General features: G+C 37.5%; 1 protein-coding gene across 12 annotated transcripts in view; it reads right to left on the bottom strand.

Annotated features, from left to right (window-relative positions):
- Positions 1-20,456, bottom strand: part of CYLD (CYLD lysine 63 deubiquitinase) — a 67,709-nt gene extending 47,253 nt beyond the window's left edge. For 2 of the 12 annotated variants that reach the window (XM_044931836.1, XM_044931837.1), the window contains exons 1-4: positions 19,698-20,262; positions 13,377-14,028; positions 11,957-12,259; positions 9,703-9,808 (exon numbers count right to left, since the gene is read on the bottom strand). In XM_044931836.1, the coding sequence (XP_044787771.1) occupies positions 9,703-9,808; positions 11,957-12,259; positions 13,377-13,880 (913 nt within the window). In that variant the 5' untranslated portion in view covers positions 13,881-14,028; positions 19,698-20,262. The other 10 variants (XM_006043268.3, XM_025268650.2, XM_006043270.3 and 7 more) reach the window with 10 other exon arrangements.
- Positions 20,457-21,307: the final 851 nt, after the last annotated feature.

Raw genomic sequence — 21,307 nt, 5'->3', positions numbered from 1 at the left:
AACATGCAATGCAAATATTTTAAAAATTTTAAAGCATGCAAAAATTAGCAAACTGGAAATTAGCTGATTAAAAGAAAAGAAACATAAGACTATCTCAATAGATAAAGAAAAAAGTTTGATAAAATTCAATATCCCCTCATGATAAAACTCTTGGGGAATCATGGGTAACTTCTATAACCTGATAAATGACAGTAACAACAATAAAATCCTGTGATAAGCATCATACTTCACAGTGAAATGCTGGAAGCATTCACTTTAAGATCAAGAGCAAGGTGAAGATGCCATTCAATATTGTATTGAGAGCGATACTAGAATAACAAACCACATTTAAAAAATGAAAGATATAAGGATTAAAGGGAAGAGGTAAAACAGTATTTGCAGATGACTTACTACTAAAATATTAATCTACAGATAAATTGTGAAAAAAAGATCTTGATAAGATTGTTTATAACAAAACTCTGCACACAAAAGTCATCTGAGATACTTCACAAGCAATGGGATGGCTAGAATCAAAAGGTCAAATAATAACAAAGACATGAAGAAATTAGAATCCTCCTCTGTGCTGTGCTTAGATGCTCAGCTGTGTCCGACTCTTTGCGACCCTACGGACTGCAGCCCACCAGGCTCCTCTGTCCATGGGGATTCTCCAGGCAAGAATACTGGAGTGGGTTTCATGCCCTCCACCAGAGGATCTTCCCAACCCAGGGATCGAACCCAGGTCTCCCACACTGCAGGCAAATTCTTTAATGACTGAGCCACCAGGGAAGCTGTCATGCAGAATCTTCATACAACACTATAAATTGTAAAATGGTGTAGCCACTTTGGAAAACAGTCTGGCAATTACATACATGATTAAACATGAGCTACACACACCCCAGCAATTCCATTCCTAGATATATACCCAGGAGAAACAAAAGCATACATCCACACAAAAACCTGTACAGGAATGTGTGTAGCAACATCATACCAATACATTATAGCCAAAGATGGAGGGAACCCAAATGTCCATTGACAGATGAATGGATAAACTGTGATATATTAATACAATGAAATATTACTCAGGCATTAAGAAGAATGAAATACTGATATATGCTATAACATGGATGAACCCTGAAAATATGCTAAGTGAACAAAGTCACATCTTATGTTAACATAAGAGCACATCTTAAGTTATTTTGTTTATATGAAATGTCTACAATAGGCAAACATACAAAGACAGAAAGCAGACTGGCAGTTGCTTAGGACAGAGGAGGATGGAGAGATAGGGAATTATAGCTAAAATGTACAAGGTTTCTTTGTAAGCTGATGAAAACGTTCCCTTATTGATTGCTATGATAACTGCACACATCTGTAAAAACACTAAAATACACTGAGTTGTATGGTTAAAACTAGTGAATTATATCTCGATACAACCGTTTTTATACCTAATTTCTACATATCATCAAAAAACTATTAGAAAGTATGTTTTACTTGATAATGTATCAGCATACATGCAAGAAATGCAGAAAATTTTTACTAAAAAGATTAAATAAATGAAAGGCTATACAGTGTTCATGTATCAAGTTTCAATATAACAGAAATGTCGATTTTCCTCAAATTGTTCCACAGTTTAAGTGCAACTCCAATCAAAAACCCAAGAGAACTCTCTTGTAATATTTGAGAAGCTGACTGTTAAATATACATTGAAGACTCAAGGACCAAAAACAACCAAGACACTCATTAAGAAAAGGAACAAAAAGGGAAATGCACTCTTACAGCTATTAGATTTCTTCTAAAGCTATGACACAGAAAGATCCATATATATACACGATAAACTTCATTTATACTCAGCAAGCACAGTAGAGAAAATTAGGAATACAAACCTCACATCCTACACAAGATCGTATCTAAGTATATTATCAACTTAAATGTGAAAAGAAAAATTATTAAACTTTTAGAAGACAATCTAGAAAACTCAGAAGAGTAATGAAAATATAAAGAATCATTAAAACAATGTGGTGCTGAAGCATTAACAGACAGAATAGAAAGTATAGCTCAGTGGTTAGACTGAGAAAAAGCTTCAAAGCACTTTGCAAAGCAACATTGCACCCAAAAAAGGTCAAGGTCAATGTTTGGTGGTCTGCTATGGGTCTGATCCACTACAGCTTTCTGAATCCCAGCAAAACCATTACATCTGAGAAGTAGGCTCAGCAAATCAATGAGATGCACCAAAAAATACAATGTCTGCAGCCAGCACTGGTCAACAGAAAGGGCCCAGTTCTTCTCCATGACAATACCTGACCGCATGTCACACAACCAATGCTTCAAAAGTTGATTGAACCAACTGGGCTACGAAGTTTTGCCTCATCTGCCATATACACCTGACTTCTCGCCAACTGACTACCACTTTTTCAATCATCTCGACAACTTTTTGCAGGCAAAATGCTTCCACAACCAGCAAGAGATAGAAAATGCTTTCCAAGAATTCCTCAAATCCTGAAGCTCAGATTTTTATGCTACAGGAATAAACAAACTTACTTCTTGTTGGCAAAAATGTGTTGATTGTAAAGGTTCCTACTTTGATTAATAGAGATGTGTTTGAGGCTAGTTATAATGATTTGAAATTCACAGTCTGAAACCTCAATTACTTATGTATCAACCTAACAAATCAGAAAGAAAAAGACACCTATGATATGGTATCACTTATACACAGAATCTAAAATATGACACAAATGAATTTACTTGCAAAACAGAAACAGACCCACAGACATAGAAAACAAACTTATGGTTACCAAAGGGGAAAGAGGGTGAGAAAGGGATAAATTAGGAGTTTGGGATTAACATATACATACTACTACATAAAACAGATAAAAAACAAGGTCCTACTGTAGAGCACAGAGAACTATATTCATTATCCTGTAATAATACATAATGAAAAGAATATGAGTGTGTACACACACACATATACACACACAAACATATGTAAAACTGAATCATTCTGCTGTACTCCAGAAACACAACACTGTAAATCAACTATTCAGTAAAAAATAAATAAATAAAAAGCAAAATAAAAAATAAATCACCCTTACACTCTGCTGGCAGGAATACAAATTGTTACATCAACTACCAAAAGCAATTTAGCAATATCTAGAACAATACAAATGCATGCAGCTTTTCATCAAACAAACCCACTTCTGGGAATTTATCCTACAGGTAAGCTAGCACATGTAGAAAATATATATGTATGAGGTTAGTGCAGCACTGTGCATAATAGTAAAAATTTAGAAACAATACAAATATCTATTAGTAAGAATCAATAAATTAGGGAACCACAATAACAATGGAAAATATATACTATAAATAATGAAAACCTCAGATACACAAAGATTTCCAAGATAAAAAGTAAAGAGAATAAAGCACGTGCAGAATAAATATTATTCTTCACGGCTAAAAAGGGAAGAAAGAATATGTACCTATACTGTATGAAGAAACTCTAAAAAGATATACAAGACACTAATAAAAATAGCTACTGGTGGGTGGCAAGGAGTGGAGTGAGGGGGCAACTAGAGCAGAGGAAATAGAATGGAAGCAAGACATCCTACTATACTATTTCATTATTTTGATTTGAGATATGCAAATGCATTTCTTATTAAAAATTATTTTAGTAACTTGATAGTTACTAAACTCAAGGGTTTTTGCATTGGTCAAAATTTCAAAGATACAATGTATATTTTATTACCATATGGTCTTTCATCTCAAAAGGAAAAAAACCTTAAATACTTATCTCTAGTTAATTATATGCATACTGAAGTATTTAGGATGAACTTATTTTGCAATGCATTACAAAAAAAAGATGGAGATGTGCATGGATAGAGCGATGGATAATATGATAAAGCAACTATTATACAAAAATGTTAATTGTAGAAACTAGGTGGTAGGAATAGGGATGTTCAGTATAAAATTCTTCCAACTTTTCTATGTTTGAAATTGCATAATAAAATGTTGAAAACATATTTCATTAAAATTTTAAAATAAAGAACTCACAAATCAATAAACAGACAAATCAACAGAAAACTGAGGAAAGACACAACCAGGTATTTATTAGAGGACATAAATTTTCCATAAACATATGAAAATTATTCAACCCTACTTGTGATGAGGGAACTACGATTAAAACCACCCTGAGATACCATTTCTCAAAGGTATCAGATTGGCAAAAATTTTAATGGGTACCAAGTGTTGACGAGGATATGGAAATACTCAAAACCCAAACAACCACTGACATTAGAATGGGTTATTAAATCATGAAGTATTCACACAATGAAATATACTATGAAGCAGTAAAGGTAAACTAATACCATCATTCACCAGAAAGAATCTCAAAATATACTTTAAGTAAATAATGCAATCATTAGAGAATACAATCACTATGATTCTATTTATTATAAGTTTTAAAACAGGCTAAACTAAACAAGCTATTACACACCAATCCAATCCAAGCCACCATCTTCTGTCTCTCATATGGATAATTGCAACAGTCCCCCTCCGGATTTCCCTGTTTCTGCCTTCTAACTTGCAGCCAGGGCCATCATTTTAAAAGGGAAGTTACATAAGTTGTCCTTTGTGCAAAATCCACGTTGGCTCCCCAACTCCCTAGAGTAAAGCCAAGAATCCATACACCAGCCATTTGGCCCTGCATGGTCCAGCTTCACTAACTCTCCTATCACTGTCCCTCACTCAAGCTACAAAAACCCCTTGCTATTCCTCAAGCTGGCCAAGCCCTCAAATCACCTTCATGTTAAGAGCTCAAATGTCAACACATTAGAGAGGCTCACTGGGACTAACCTCAGTTCAGTTCAGTTGCTCAGTCATGTCTGACTCTTTGCGACCCATGGACTAAAACACACCAGGCCTCTCTGTCCATTACCAACTCCTGGAGTTTACCCCAACTCATGTCCATTGAGTCCGTGATGCCATCTAACCATCTCATTCTCTGTCGTCCCCTTATCCTCCTGTCTTCAATCTTTCCCAGCATCAGGGTCTTTTCAAATGAGTCAGCTCACATCAGGTGGCCAAAGTATTGGAGTGTCAGCTTCAACATCAGTCCCTCCAATGAACACCCAGGACTGATCTCCTTTAGGATGGACTGGTTGGATCTCCTTGCAACCCAAGGCACTCTCAAGAGTCTTCTCCAACACTACAGTTCAGGAGCATCAATTCTTTGGTGCTCACCTTTCTTTATAGTCCAACTTTCACATCCATACATGACCACTGGAAAAATCATAGCCTTGACTAGACGGACCTTTGTTGGCAAAGTAATGGTTCTGCTTTTTAATATGCTGTCTAGGTTGGTCATAACTTTTCTTCCAAGGAGCAAGTGTCTTTTAATTTCATGGCTGCAGTCACCATCTGCAGTGATTTCAGAGCCCAGAAAAATCAAGTCAGCCACTGTTTCCACTGTTTCCCCATCCATTTGCCATGAAGTGATGGGACCAGATGCCATGATCTTAGTTTTCTGAATGTTGAGCTTTAAGCAAGCTTTTTCGCTCTCCTCTTTCATTTTCATCAAGAGGCTCTTTAGTTCTTCACTTTCTGCCATAAGGGTGGTGTCATCTGCATATCTGAGGTTATTGATATTTCTCCCGGCAATCCTGATTCCAGCTTGTGCTTCTTCCACTCCAGCGTTTCTCATGATGTACTCTGCATATAAGTTAAATAAGCAGGTTGACAAAATACAGCCTTGACTCCTTTTCCTATTTGGAACCAGTCTGTTGTTCCATGTCCAGTTCTAACTGTTGCTTCCTGACCTGCATAAAGATTTCTCAAGAGGCAGGTCAGGTGGTCTGGTATTTCCATCTCTTTCAGAATTCTCCACAGTTTATTGTGATCCACACAGTCAAAGGCTTTGGCATAGTTTTTCTAGAACTCTCTTGCTTTTTGCATGATCCAGCAGATGTTGGCAATTTGATCTCTGGTTCCTCTGCCTTTTTTAAAACCAGCTCGAACATCTGGAAGTTCACAGTTCACGTATTGCTGAAGCCTGGCTTGAAGAATTTTGAGCATTACTTTGCTAGTATGTGAGATGAGTGCAACTGTGCGATAGTTTGAGCATTCTTTGGCACTGCCTTTCTTTGAGACTGGAATGAAAACTGACTGAGTTTTCCACTGCTGAGTTTTCCAAATTTGTTGGCATATTGAGTGCAGCACTTTCACGGCATCATCTTTTAGGATTTGAAATAGCTCAACTGGAATTCCATAACCTCCACTAGCTTTGTTTGTAGTAATGCTTCCTAAGGCCCACTTGACTTCACATTCCAGGACGTCTGGCTCTAGGTGAGTGATCACACCATTGTGATTATCTGGGTCGTGAATATCTTTTTCATACAGTTCTTCTGTGTATTTTTGCCACCTCTTCTTAATATCTTCTGCTTCTGCTAGGTCCAAACCATTTCTGTGCTTTATTGAGCCCATCTTTGCATGAAATGTTCCTTTGGTATCTCTAATTTTCCTGAAGAGATCTCCAGTCTTTCCCATTCTATTATTCTCCTCTATTTCTTTGCACTGATCACTGAAGAAGGCTTTCTTATCTCTCCTTGCTTTTCTTTGGTCCAAGGTCAGGAGTGGAGGACATGAGGAGATATCCCATGTCCAAGGTAAGAAGCAGCGGCTGCCCTTTGCTGGAGCAGCCATGAAGAGATACCCCAAGCCAAGGGACTACTCTACATAAAGTAAAAACAAAATCCCACCCTTCACACCCCAGCACACCCTTTCCCCTTACCTTGCTTACCACTCTCCACTCAATCAGCATCTAATTGACCACTGTGGTTATTTAGTCGCTAAGTTGTGTCTGAAACCTTGTGACCCCATCCACTGTAGCCCACCAGGCTCCTCTACCATGGGATTTCCCAGGCAAGAATACTTGAGTGGGTTGCCATTTCCTTCTCCAGGGGATCTTCCTGACCCAGCCATGGAACCCACGTCTCCAGCATCTCCTGCATTTGCAGGTGGATTCTTTACCACTGAGCCACCTGGGAAGCTCCTAATTGACCATATATCTCATTCATTATCTGTCTTCACTCTCTAGAATAAAAGCTCCATTTCTGAACTTTTATCTGTTTTGTTTCCTACTATATCCTCAACACCAAAAAAAAAACCAAAAACCCTAAGTAAGGTTTAATAACATCTGATGAAGGAACAAGCCTTAGGAAAACTGCTTTTTAGACAATAAACATTTATTGTAACATCAAAAGGTTATTTCAAATTATAATATTACAAACTATGTTTTTCCATAAGCACACATGAAAAGGTAAATTAAATATTACTAGATAAAATATCAAGCACATGTATGCTTCCCCTTGAATATAAGGCATTCATTTCCAAAGGGAAGCAAAGAAATAGCTAAGAACCCAATGTGTAAGAAATTAAAACCTGATTTTAAAGAAATCAAGGAAAATAAAGTATGTCAGACTTTTACAAAGCAAAATGGAAACAAACTTATCATTTGAATCTCCTTTCTCCAACTAATTAATGTATTCTTGCTGCAAGGCTAAAAGCTAACGTAGAAAGCATTTCCTAAGTCAGCAAAACAAGCACTTATTACTTGCCAAGTCAACAGGGAATTAGGAATGGCAAAGAATACAGGCTAGAAGGAATCTTAAGAATCATCTAGTATTAATTAACCCTTTCATCTTTACAAAAAAGGAACTGAGGACCTGAAATGACCTGTGGGGTACTCAAAAGTGTCCTATGTCAAAATCAGCAATAACACTGATAGCAAAAAAAAACAAAACCATTTTGTTCAGTTGTGATTCTTGATATAGCAAAAGTCAGCTTTTAAAGACTCAGAGACAAAATATATCCCCATAGAAACAATATTCCCAAGTATACATGTGAGGCTTCTATACAGGTCTTCACATCCCAAGTCAACACACAGGACTTGGGGTGAGGAGGTACTGAAAAGGGCAGAGCTTTATAATCAGACAAGCCTGGATTTGAATTCTGGCTCTACAAAAATCAAGTAGGATCTTAGTTGATCCTAGCAAATCTTATCCCTATCTGAGCCCCAGTTTTTTTTCATCAGCAAAATGGGGATAATTAAGACCTACCTTAGTGCTGGCTGGAGGAAGCACAAGCTGGAATCAAGATTGCTGGAAAAAATATCAATAACCTCAGATATGCAGATGACACCACCCTTATGGCAGAAAGTGAAGAGGAACTAAAGAGCCTCTTGATGAAGGTAAAAGAGGAGAGGGAAAAAGTTGGCTTAAAGCTCAACATTCAGAAAACTAAGATCATGGCATCTGGTCCCATCACTTCATGGCAAATAGATGGGGAAACTAGGGGAAACAGTGGCTGACTTTATTTTTCGGGGCTCCAAAATCATTGCAGATGGTGACTGCAGCCATGAAATTAACAGACACTTACTCCTTGGAATAAAAGTTATGACCAACCTAGACAGCATATTAAAAAGCAGAGACATGACTTTGCCAACAAAGGTCCATCTAGTCAAGACTATGGTTTTTCCAGTGGTCATGTATGGATGTGAGAGTTGGACTATAAAGAAAGCTGAGTGCTGAAGAATTGATGCTTCTGAACTGTGATACTGGAGAAGACTCTTGAGAGTCCTTTGGACTGCAAGGAGATCCAACCAGTCCATCCTAAAGGAGATCAGTCCTGGGTGTTCATTGGAGGGACTGATGTTGAAGCTGACACTCCAATACTTTGGCCACCTGATGTGAAGAGCTGACTCATTTGAAAAGACCCTGATGCTGGGAAAGATTGAAGGCAGGAGGAGAAGGGGACGACAGAGAATGAGATGGTTGGATGGCATCACCGACACAATGCACATGGGTTTGGGTGAACTCCAGGAGTTGGTGATGGACAGGGAGGCCTGGCATGCTGCGGAGCGACTGAACTAAACTTAAGACCTACCTTATAACTTTGTCAAGAATGTAGAAGTCATCTAATTAAGAAATTCATAATTTGTGGCTATTGAATGCAGGCTTTCTGACAATTCATAGCTGCATAATGTTCAATGAGAATCGCCAACTTTGATTGCCTCTGTATGTTTCATGATTAACATACTACCAGTAGACGAGCTTCTAACTGCAATTCTACTAAGAGCAGGGAGAAGGTGATGCTGAATCTGCTAACTATAAGAATTATCAATTAGTTGACATCAGCCATTAGATGCTACTTCTTTGAGGTAAAATAAAGGTTGCTTAAGATTATTTTTAAGATGTAAAAGTTGAGTGATCTGTTTCTGATTACAGAGTCATGAAGTTAGATCAATTATACCACCTTAAAACTGGAAGAGATCTCATGAGGTATCCAGCAAGAATCCTCTCCACAATATATTAGATTATATTAAAATGACCAACTTCTACTAAAAGGCTTCTAGTTGAAACCAGGCTCTCACTCAAACAGGTAGCAGTTTATTATATTTTCTGACTCTTGCAATTATTAGAAAGGGTTAAAATAGACAAGTAATGAAAAAGTGAATGATAACAAATAAAAGGTACCCCACACTCATATACTTTTAGAAATGAAAATCTTTAAGTATTTTTATTTGGGGGTAAGGAAAGATATCCTATGTAATAACAATTCCATAATATAAAAATCAAGTTCCAAAAACGCATCTTGAAGCTTATATTTATATCCTCATAACTGACTATGTCTTAGAAGCTCTGCCTTAACAATATATAAAACACAAAGAAAACATACCTGGGATGATGTCATTGATATGCAAGAGAATTGTACTTTCAACACTTGCAAAACTACAAAGCTGCACTCCATCAAATCTTCCATCCCAGTTGCCAATAGGATTATCCTAGAAATTAACAGAATAAACTTTAAAATCCTCCTCAATAAAACAAATATGAAAGCATATTTTCCACAAGAGGATCCTCTAAAAAATGATATCCAAAATAATCAAGCCACAGAAACCCACCTGGTGAGCAAAGGATCAAAAGTGTTCATCATACTTGACTAGACAATAAATAGTCTATATAACATACATCTGCACTGGTAGATGCAGTAATCATACACCGTTTCACCCAGAAAGTGGCCCCTAATTAACCCTAGCTTGCTCTATTCACTCCTTCACATTCCCTGAGCACTTACATAAATGTTCAATTTGAATTCCTGTATAGATAGGAAATTTTTTCTATAGACAGAAAGTCTATTTTTTCAATTGTTCTTTTGTCATTTTATGGGTATGCAAGAATTCTCTTCAAAATGGAGATCTTTATATTAATTACTTTATATTCCAGTCTAGCACCAACTTGTCCAGTGCTGTTCATGGAGCTAGATTAAGAAGACAGTCCAGTCGGACAACTGCCCTGAGCACCAATGTGGACAGCATTCTAAATAGCATTGGAAATAGAAGGAGATGAACACTACTGCATTAGCCAGAACTTTCCTTTCAAGGACTGCACTAGAGGGGTTTGGAACGAATGCTTGCACAAGCCAACTGGAAGACAGAGGCGGGGGAGAAGCTTTAGTGCAATGGCTCGGCAGACGCCCCAAGTAAACAAGATGCTACCTACACTGCCATCTAAGGAGAGGAAGGTCTAAATGGCTTTTGCCAAGTTTGAGGCCTAAATGACCTAAAGCAAAAGGAAACTAACTCCAATGACCTATGGCCCTCTTTCTCCAATGCTGCCCCTGCTCAGCCCACACTCTCTTTTCTAAATAAGTTCTGAATATTTAAAGAATAATGGTTTAAAATGTGTTTTATTTCTAGCTATCCTGAGGGACCTACGTATTTAACTCTGGCTCTAACTTTTCACATGGTAAATGTTCAGTAAGTGTTTATCTAAACAACAGAGTGAGATTTATCTAACTAATGGGTATCAAATAGAATTTCCTTGGATTTCCAAGCAAAGTGTAAGAGAAACTTACACTAGAGCATTCATATCCTACCCAAAGTATAACTGAATAGATAAAAATAATCACTAAAAACACCATGAGTACAAAAATCTATTACTCACAACCTCTCCCAATTCTTGCTGGTGTTTAATAATTCCATATGAATTTTCTTCATTATACCTAACAAATTCTTGTCCATATTTTCAATCTATGATAAAAAATGTTCTCAAGCCTTTTTCTTCTCCTTCTCTTAATCCCACATGTACTGTTATTCATTATTAACAATTATGACTGTAAGGTAACATTAACAATGAGTGACACAAATGAAAATACAAATACTGTATGATTCCACTTATATGAGGCACAGAGAATAAGCAAATACACAAAGACAGAAAGAATTCTGCTTGTCAGAAGAACACTGGCTGAGAGGAGTGAGTAATAGGGTGTTATTGTTTAATAAGTACAGAGTTTCATTTTGGGTTGAAGAAAATGTTCTGGAGATGAATAGCGGTGATGGGTGCACAACAATGTGAATGTACTTAATGTCACTTTAAAATGGCTAAATTGGTAAATTTTATGTTTCATAAATTTTACCACAATAAAAAAAAAAACTTTTTTGAGTGAAATACACCCTATGAAGGCAATGAATTGTCTTTCCTCTAAAGCAACGTGCTGTTCCTCTATTCAGGCATTTTCCATAAGTGACTTTTACACTAAATCATTAAAATCAGATCAGTCAGTAAAATTCAGCAAAATATTACAAAAAGAGAAACACAGATTACAAAAAAAAAGCCTTTTCAAAATAAAGAAAACTAAGACATAATGCAATACATTCTGGTGGGGGTTTTTTCTGTTTATTACACAGCAAATTTAAAGACTGAAAACATTATTTCTGTTTATTCAGACTGGAAAAATGAATAACTATAATTCTACAACTAGACTCCTATCCCGTATTAACATTCCTTTACGAAAGATAAATTAGAACGAGGTCTTTAAATTACTCCAAATTAGTCTATTTTAAGTATTCAAAGTGTTTAATCTGTACCTAAATTGGTTATAAAACTAACAGATATATACAACAAAGACAATATAATTCAAAATTTCTTACCATGTCCACACCAACAAAATATCCTAAGCTTTCTTTGCCTGGCAAAACATCACAGAATATAACCGTTCCAGATTCTATAGTTTCTCCAAGCTTCAAAGAAACTCTGGAGTTTATTTCCAGAGGGGGAAGTTCAACTTGCATTGTATCCACTGGACCTGCATAATCACTTTCCAATCCAGTGTCATCATCTTCTATGAGTTCTAGCTTGTCCAACGCAACAAATACTCCACAATCTTCATCACACTGAAAAAGCTGCTTCCCTTGATATACGCCATCAGTGAAACCTTGGCCACGACCTTCTTCCTAGTTTTTAAATGAGAGGAAAAAAAAAAGTGAGTGACTGATAGAGAAAGATGATCCCTAAGAAAAAAGATGCACTCTGTGGACTTCAGAGAAATCACTGAACAAATTCTAAGTGACACATATAAGAAATATAATTATTAGCAGTTACCATTGAATATAGGGTGTTCAAAAAATAAGGAAGAAACTGTATCGGATGCTGAAATAAAATTACATGATAATTTTAAATGATAACTCTACTGTGAGAGAGCTTGGGCTGGAGTTCACATTGTGGTTTTAACAAAAATTTTGTCATAAAAAGAAAAACTTACTTTAACAGTAGTGTTGTCTCCATTTATTGAGCACGTACTATGTGCCAGTCACCATGTTAAATCCTGAATCAATATATCACAAAAACACTGCAAGTTGTGTATTAATATCACTATTTCACAGATGAGGATGCAGATTTAGAAAGCAGTTTGGTTACTCAGCTAGTAAATGGCATAGCTGGGATTCAATTCTCCAATTGTTTTACAATTGCTGCTTAAAAAACTTAAAAAGCAAATGAGGCATGAAATTGTATTTGCAAGAATGTCAAAATGTAACTAACATTTAAATTCTTGAGAATATTAATTTTGGAAACATTATCACAGAGTTCTTGGTTTTCTTTTCAGTGCAAACAAATGTCAACATGATTTTCACATATATTATCAGGGACAACTATAAGCCAGTTGAAATTGCTACAACTTATATATCCAAATTTTGTTACTTAATAGTATACTTTAAGAAAGGCTAAGAAACCTACCGATAATGTCACAGGATAATTAACAATTTTAAGTAATTTGTTTACAATTGCTAAGAGTTCATTTTTAATATTCAAAGATAGGAAAGTCTTCAATAACTACATGATCTCTTTGTATATTTCCTACTATACGTAGTTTTTCAAAGTTTTCAAAGCATCATCTTTGTATCATCTTAATCTACCATTAGAAAGTAAATCCTCAGGATTACGAACATTAAAAAATATAGAATTCTGGGAAAACTTATTTTGTATTCAAAAAAGGAAAAAGAAAAATGTATGTGCACACAGACACAGACACACATAAATACACAGCCCACTAAAATGACTTATCAAACTTACCAGTAATTCTACTCCAAAGAATATTCCCGATACTGTCCTCTCTGCTAATAAAGGTCCTCTGAAGCGCACAACTCCAGGAAATTTTTCTTCCCCAGATCTCAGCTGGACTTTCACAGGGCAGCCCACATCTATTTGGAGGCCTTTACTTAGTCTGTTTCTGTTTTTAAACAAGCTGAACCTCTCTTCACAATTGGTAATTGCCAAAAGTAACTCTGTGAATTTCTCATTTATTTCTACAACATCCTTTTCATCAACAAACAGAACTGCATGTGGTTGCTCTAGAATTTTTAATCCAATCTGATTTTTCTTGCCTTTGGCAGAAGGAATCCTCGAAAGCCCCACAGAACGGTCTTGGATATTCTGTCCTATACTTCCCTTTGGTACTTTAAGGAGTTTTTGTGTTTGTTTGTCTGTAACACTGCATTCTTGAAGAAGCAAATAAAAACTCCGCTCTTCCCAGTAGGGTGAAGTAACTTTTTCTTGGCTCCATAAGCCCGAACTCATTGTGATATTAACTCCAAAATATTAACTCAAGAAAAAGGGAATTACTAAGTGTGTAGTAAAACCACAAAAGATAAATTCATTGGCAGTCCCAAAGCATGTTTTTAGCAATTTGGTGTCCATGCTGTAAAAAGACAGCAAATCAAAATGCCTGGAGGACAAGCAAAGAGAAACTTTACACTTCACTCTACATGAGCTAAAATTAAGGTCAAAGAATTTTTAAATTCTTCATTCAGCTAGTAAAAACACACACATACACATAATGATATACTTTCAAAAATATCTTGAGAGGTTAAAAGACATACTATATTACTTGTATCTACTGTAATATTGCATATTTAATAAAGGAGATTCAATTGTAAATTATCTCCAAAGACAATAATGTTTGTTTCCAAGGCACTGAAATTTATGAACTCAGATTCTAGTAAAATATAATCTTATATAAATATTCTGACATTTTTAAACTTTAAAAAGTAAAATTAATAGACTCTGCCTAACTTAAATGAATAAGCTGCTGTATTTGGGCAAAACACACAAATCAAAAAGGCCATTATTTCTATACCAGTAGTTTAAGTAAAAAGTTACCCATCACAATTATGTTGAACATTTTTATCAATAAAAATATCATCAAATCACATTCTAAAACTTCAACCACAATTCATTTATCTGTGTGCCATGTTTTGATAATGGAACATTTTATCTAACTCAGCTTCATTTTCTTATCTTACACATTTTATCCTTAATAAGCAAATGTTAATCATATTAATCATAGCTATCATTTAATCTCTCTCAATCATAAAGATCAGATATTATAAATCTGCTTATATTAACAATGTCTTAAAAATCAATTTTGTAGCCATCAAAACTTGTACTACTACATAAGGAAGAAATATAACTGCAGTATAGTATCAAGCATAAAATGTTTTTATACCACAAGTTTAACTATGTAGACAAGGAAAAAAAGATTGTTTCTTTCTCACTTTCAAATTTGCATTTGAAATTTTTACAAGGATATTCATATTTCACAATTAAAATAGCCTTCTTAACCCTACTTGAATCACAGGTTTAAAACTATACAATTTCATCAAGTAGACTATAATTCATTATGTTAATTCATTATCTTACTGAAAACAATGGTTCTTAGGTATTCTCTGTCACATGCATGTGGCTATTTGGTTTCTAAATACAGTATTTATTCCATCCTCCTGTGAGGAGGTGATATTCATTTCCATTATTTGGGCTAACAGCAGCAGGTGACAGCAATATCATATTCATCTATTTTATTCTTGGAGTTAAAAAATAAATATTCCTAAAACTAAAGAACCAAATTTTAAGTTTAGCCATTTAACTTAATGATTAAATACATAACCTGGCAAATCTACACACAGAATAGTATTTCTTTTATAACACATCGGTAGTTGATGAGGTTTTTCTATAATGTAAAGTTTTTATTACTAAAAAGGCCCTCTACAAGCTAGAATGAGGCATGAAGACTGCCCGAGACAGGGTAAAGGGCTTTGCTGTTCTTCAAATCAACATCACTGAAATATATGCACAACATTTAGTGAGGGCGGGTAGCATAAAGTGGTTTTCTCTTTTTCTATAATGTGTTTGCCTTAATTCCACTTGAGGGCACTACTTCAGCAGAAACAGGATCAATTTACATTTGCCACTTATATAAGACACCTGTGGAAACCCTTGGCGCCATATAAACAAAACTCCTGCGGTGAGCTACCCAGTGACCCAAACCTTAATTTGGCTCTATTCCTTAAAAGTTCCCAAATGCAGTATTTGTTATTGCAGACTAAAATTCTTTTTAAATGTCAGCATTTTTCAACAAGGAAATAGTCTCAATTTTATCTTGAGCACTGAGTTACCAACATAAATGTAAATCATTGTATGTGGCTGTCACTATGAAAAGATGTTTGTCTCTTTGCTAAGAGGTTTTATATTACGGTTTTTCTGAGTTCCTGCATCTTCCTTCCTTAGATTTACACTCTACCATTTTCCCTTGCCATCAGCCATCTTCTGTGGTTTCCTGCAACATGCACTTGACTTCTTGTACAGCCTTCCAGCTTACTGTTTCTAATCAGTTCTGAGAAGCCAGGTAATGAAATATGGTTGTGTGTTTAAAAAGATAAAACAGTAACAAAAAGAGGAATACATAAATTCTGAACAGGTCTTTAGGAGTAAAGCGCATAGGCTTTATTTCACAGGCATTATTTCTGTTGCTCCAGGTAGGATGAGATGGTCAAAAAGCAACTCCTAAAAAAGTGAAGTTGCATTGTTCTTTTTCAAATATATTTAAATATTTTTGGTCAAAATTATTTTTAAAGTATGGCAATTGTTTTGAAAGGAATTTTTTTTAGTTCCAACAAATTATGCCTTCAAATATTAAAATTCTTTGAATCTTAATAATTAGTATATGCCAACAATTCTTGCTGGATTGATTCTCCAGCTTCATAATCCATGTCACAATTTAAAATAAAAACTACCAGTGCTAATGGAATGTTCCAAGACAAAACTAAACTACTATATGGAAGGCATTAGGACACCCTATTTCAAATCAATTTGATTACAAAAGGTTTTTTGCACATCATTTCAGAGACAGTACACAGTTAAACCAACTACTTTGGTTTATAAGAAGGTTGTGGGCAATTTAATAACAGTTATTATGAACCATATCTTAAAAAGAACTACACAAGGAGCAGTAACTTTTTTCTGACTTGCATTAGCATAAACGAGTGAACAAACTCATTAATAGTAGTCGTCATGTTAGACAACCAGACCAGCCAAAGTGAAAGTTATAAAATATTTAAAAAGCATTATCCAAAAATAAAAACCACATTTTGGGATAACCACATTATCCCAAAATGTGGTATTTCCTCTTTTAAAGAATACATGAAGAAAGAATAGGTTTGGAACTATCATATTAAAAACTAATTCTGATTGTAACTGATAAAGTTAAACAGAAAATTTTATGGCTCTACTAGAGGTATATAAGACAAATTTAATGATCATTAATATCTCAGTAAACTGGCATTACTGGAGAAGGAAATGGTAACCCACTCCAGAATTCTTGCCTGGGAAATCCCATGGACAGAGGAGTCTGGCAGACCGCGGTCTACGGGACATCACAAAGAGTCAGACACAACTGAGCACGAGCATGATACTGGCCTTACAGCAGAATATGCTAATAGAGACTGTTCTCCCACTGAAGAAATGAACACGATGCCTACATTCTTCTTTCACTGGGACAAGCACGACACTTAAGTCTTAAGAACCCCAAGCAGTAAAAACTGACTCAAGACCGCATAAGATTTAAATCACACTGTCAGTGAGTTCTTTATCAATCAAGGTTTGTTAGCTTAGTATTTTTATGCACTCAGCACAGCGGTCGAAACTGAAAAATACAGAAGATTTAAGATATGACGGCTGCCCTCATTTTTGTTCTTATTACTTTTCAGGCCTAACTGTTTAAAAATTACCTCTAACAATATACTGTACTTCACTTTGAAACAATTCATCTTAATACCATTGTACTTATTTCAGGCTGGAAAACTGAGTAATACTATAAGTGCTGAATGATCATTCTCAAAGAGTTGTAATACAGTAATATTTTTAACCCTGAAGCCATACTGAATAGGACTTTCTTTTGACATTTCAGAAGAGGTTCAGGTCACACAGATTTGAAAATATACATGGTTACCTAAGCTTGCTGATGGGCCTGGATCCTGAGTAGAGGAGAATTTAATTGTATTACAATGAAGTCATTAAACCAAGATGATGGTGAAAAGGCACAAATATCAGCTTCCTATCAAATGCAACGAAAAGATGATCAAGAAATAAGTTTTACATGAATATACTAAAGGTCCAAATTAGTTCTAAAAGATAATATACAGCACAGATGAACAACAATAACTACATAAAACTGACAACAGCTAATTTATCTAGAAGAAACAATGTCATTTTGAGTCTCAAGTTATCAGGTTACTGTTCAAAGAACTCCACTAAAGAAAACAAAAACATACAATTCAATAACATTCTGCATCTCCTGAGATATCTGGACTTGTTTTAAAAACAAGGGGCTATATAAATCAGAATAAAAATTACAATACCAAAAGCTGCCCATAATTATAAATGGCAAAGAAGTATGGAGGTTAGTGTGAATACCCTCCAAAAAAGAAGATATACAGAACTTTTTCCAAATTCTTCTAGATAACTAGAATAATTATCATTTTAAAAGAGAATATTTCTCACTGAAAGACCAAGTTTATACATTCCTAAACAGCAGAGATTCCAGAAAAGCGACCAGGCCAGAAAAGAGTCAGTTTTCTTCATAGTTTAACTTGTGATCCAAGAACACACATATTCAGTCCCTAAAACAAGTGGGATTTATGAGGTTTAAAACAAAGTCTGCCTCCCACATCTACATATTCATATCAAAAGAACCAGGGACACTCTGGTCTCACCAGAGTTAAACCTGGCCACTGCACTTCCAAACTGTGAATTCCCGAAGTCCTTCATCTTTGTATTTCCACTGCCCAAACAAGGGCCTGACAGTATGTTAGACATTCAGTACAGCAGAAATGAATGAATGATTTGGTTAACTCAGGTGATAATAGTAAAAGCCAAATTTCCATGTCCTCATTCTAATCATTTAAGTAATTAAAAGCTTCTTTTAAAAGAAGACTCAGGAGTTGAGTATTTAACAGTTTTTACCTAATCTCCTAGATAAATAATAATTCTAATTCTCTGACTCTTTATGCCACTTCATTGTTATACACTTAAGGGGAAATAAATAAAGAAAATTTCACAAATAGAACTTGTTTTGAGGTTCATTTGAAACTGGGTTCCTAGATCCTCACACCATGTCTGATGTCTATGTGTGGTTGTACAATTCTGTAAAACCAAAGAAAATACCCTGACAAATTTAAGATTACCTAGTGAAAACAAGGAACAAAATACTGAAAGAAGACAGGAGTAATAATGAATAGAATAATTACTCCTGTCTTCTTATGTAGATTTCCTTAAACAAAATCACAGTTCAAGTAGTCCAGATCACAAGAAATCATCCCTGTAGCATGTCTGTTGTTTTATATAACAAGCACCCTGATCTTACCAGCTCTTCACAAAAGTTACCCTCCAAAGAAAGGCTTCTTCCAAAGAGTACTGTACAATTTTGTAGCCGAACATTAGAGAATGTTCTGGGTATTATCAACATTCACAGTATATGAATTTCCACAAGAATTTCCAGCACATCATTTTCACCTAATATTGTGCTGGTTCAAATCCACCCACTACCCAGTAGGGAACTGGCAAGCTAAATTCTTAAACCATTCAGTCTCCTCGGGGCGTGAGGGGGTGTGCAGAAAACCAACGCTTGAATGAACACCCTCTCTCAAGGCCTGGATTTTTCTCCAGGAGCCAATGACTGCAAAAGGAACAATCTTATTAAGATCCCTATTAGCTCTAAATCAAAAGCAAAGCAGGCAATGCTCCTTAGTTAAGCTAACCATATAACTTTCCAGGGAGCATGGGGAGAGGATGGGGGCAGGCGGGATGGGGGTTGAGAGACTGAAAGGCTTGGTGGCTGGAAGACGACAATCATCCTAAAACATGCAAATGCCACGGGGCGGAATAGAAAAGATGCCAAGTACATGAATAACTGGGCAGCTGACCCGGCTGAGAACCAAACCCAGGAACACCATCGTCCGTCAGGACTTCACGATTTCCCCAGAGATCGTTAAAATGACAATAAAGGGGGGGGTGGGGGGTGGGCGGTGAGAGGTTGGGGAGGAGGAGGAAAAGAATGAATACCTTGCTTCAACAGAGCGCACCTTTCAACTAAAGAACTCCAGGTTGTTGTGTAAAAGCATTCTCACCCTGGAAAGGGGGAAACTGAAAGAAAAAGCATAACACGCCATTAACGAGGCCAGAACCCCGACTGCTCTTCCTGGACGGGAGCCACACACTCCAAAACCGATCGACCGATACACCCCCAAGGCACCGATGGTAAGATTACAACCCCGCGCTCTCGATGCCAACCCGGGCCGTCGGATGCCTCAGTTTCCCGATCTGTAAATGGGGGGCTCAAAAAGATAGATTTCTGCGTTGCTCCCACACCAAGTCCTCGCTTCTCGAGAGGTCCCGGCGGCGGTGACCACGCTCCCACGACTGAGGAGCCCTTTCAGGAAGGCCTGGGGAGGTGGGGAAGCCCAGGCTGACGTCAGCTGGCTCAGCACCCCGCGGGCCTAGCCGGCTAAGGGCTGGGGCAGGTAACGGGTCGGCGACCAGGGCCCGACGGCCGCGGTGGCAGTTCGAGGCGCCCAGAGGCCGGAGAGGGACGCCCGAGGGGCCGGGTCACCCGTCGCTCGCCCGTTCCGCCGCTCGCTCACTCACTCACCTCGCGGGGCGGGGCGTCGCCCCTTCCCCAGTCTCTCTAGCCCGCTTCCCCGGCTGGCCCTGCCGTCCCACACCCACCGCCCTAGTATTTACCTCAGACGCGAGAGCCCCCGCGCAGCCAAACCTGCTACCTGGGCCCGCCCCCACTTGCCCCGCCTCTGAACCGCCCAGGGAGGGAGGGAGCGAGCGGGGGCGGAGGGGCAACAGCCGCCCCAACCAATCGCAGCCTGAGCTGCATTCCTGCGCACGCCCTGATTGGGCCGCCCTATGCTAGATCTTCCTCCAATGGCTGCCGGCCCGGAGCGGACTGAAGGGACTTTCCGCTCCGTCAAGCTCGGTCGAGCCAAAGGGAAAGTGGAGGGGCGGGGAAGAGAAGAGAGGGGATGGGGGCGGGGACCTCTGACTGATTGGACGAAAGACTGCTGGGGCCGCAGCTCCATTGGCTGACACTGGAGCCGGGGCGGGGTGCTGTGCATCTCTCTGCTCCACCTCCCAGGTCTGGGTCTTGGCTTTGGCTTAGCTGTCAAAACTCCTATAGCTTGAGAGTTTGTAGCTGGAGTGGGAAGCAGCACAGAAGCGAGCTAGGAATAGGATTTCAAGATTCCATGAAAAAGCAAAGCTTTAGAATGAGACCTAAGTTTGAATCCTTTGCGCTTTCAGTTAGTAGCCGCTTGATTTGGGGAACTCACAACCACTCTGAGCCTCAATTTCCCCATCTGTAAAATGGAGATAATCGGATTGCCTGTCTTAAAGGATGGTTGTGAAAAATCGTATGTAAAGTTCCTGACACAGCAGGAACTCAGTAATGTTAAACCTTTTCCTCTCAGATTCTGCCTGCGGGCCCTGCTGTTTCTGAACCTCCGTTGCCACCTATCCTAGTATGGAAGGAGGTCTCCCTGAGGTGATGGAGAAAGAATTTCCACACGCGGCCTCCCGTGGCTCTGCACCCCTGGCCACCTGCCAGGACTTGGGGTGTAGTTAAAGATCCTTCAATTAGAAGGGAGGTTTCTGAATCCCAAAAGTGC

Source organism: Bubalus bubalis, chromosome 18 (genome assembly GCF_019923935.1).
Source record: "Bubalus bubalis isolate 160015118507 breed Murrah chromosome 18, NDDB_SH_1, whole genome shotgun sequence".
NCBI lineage: Eukaryota > Metazoa > Chordata > Mammalia > Artiodactyla > Bovidae > Bubalus > Bubalus bubalis.
This window is presented reverse-complemented; position numbering and strand designations above follow the sequence as displayed.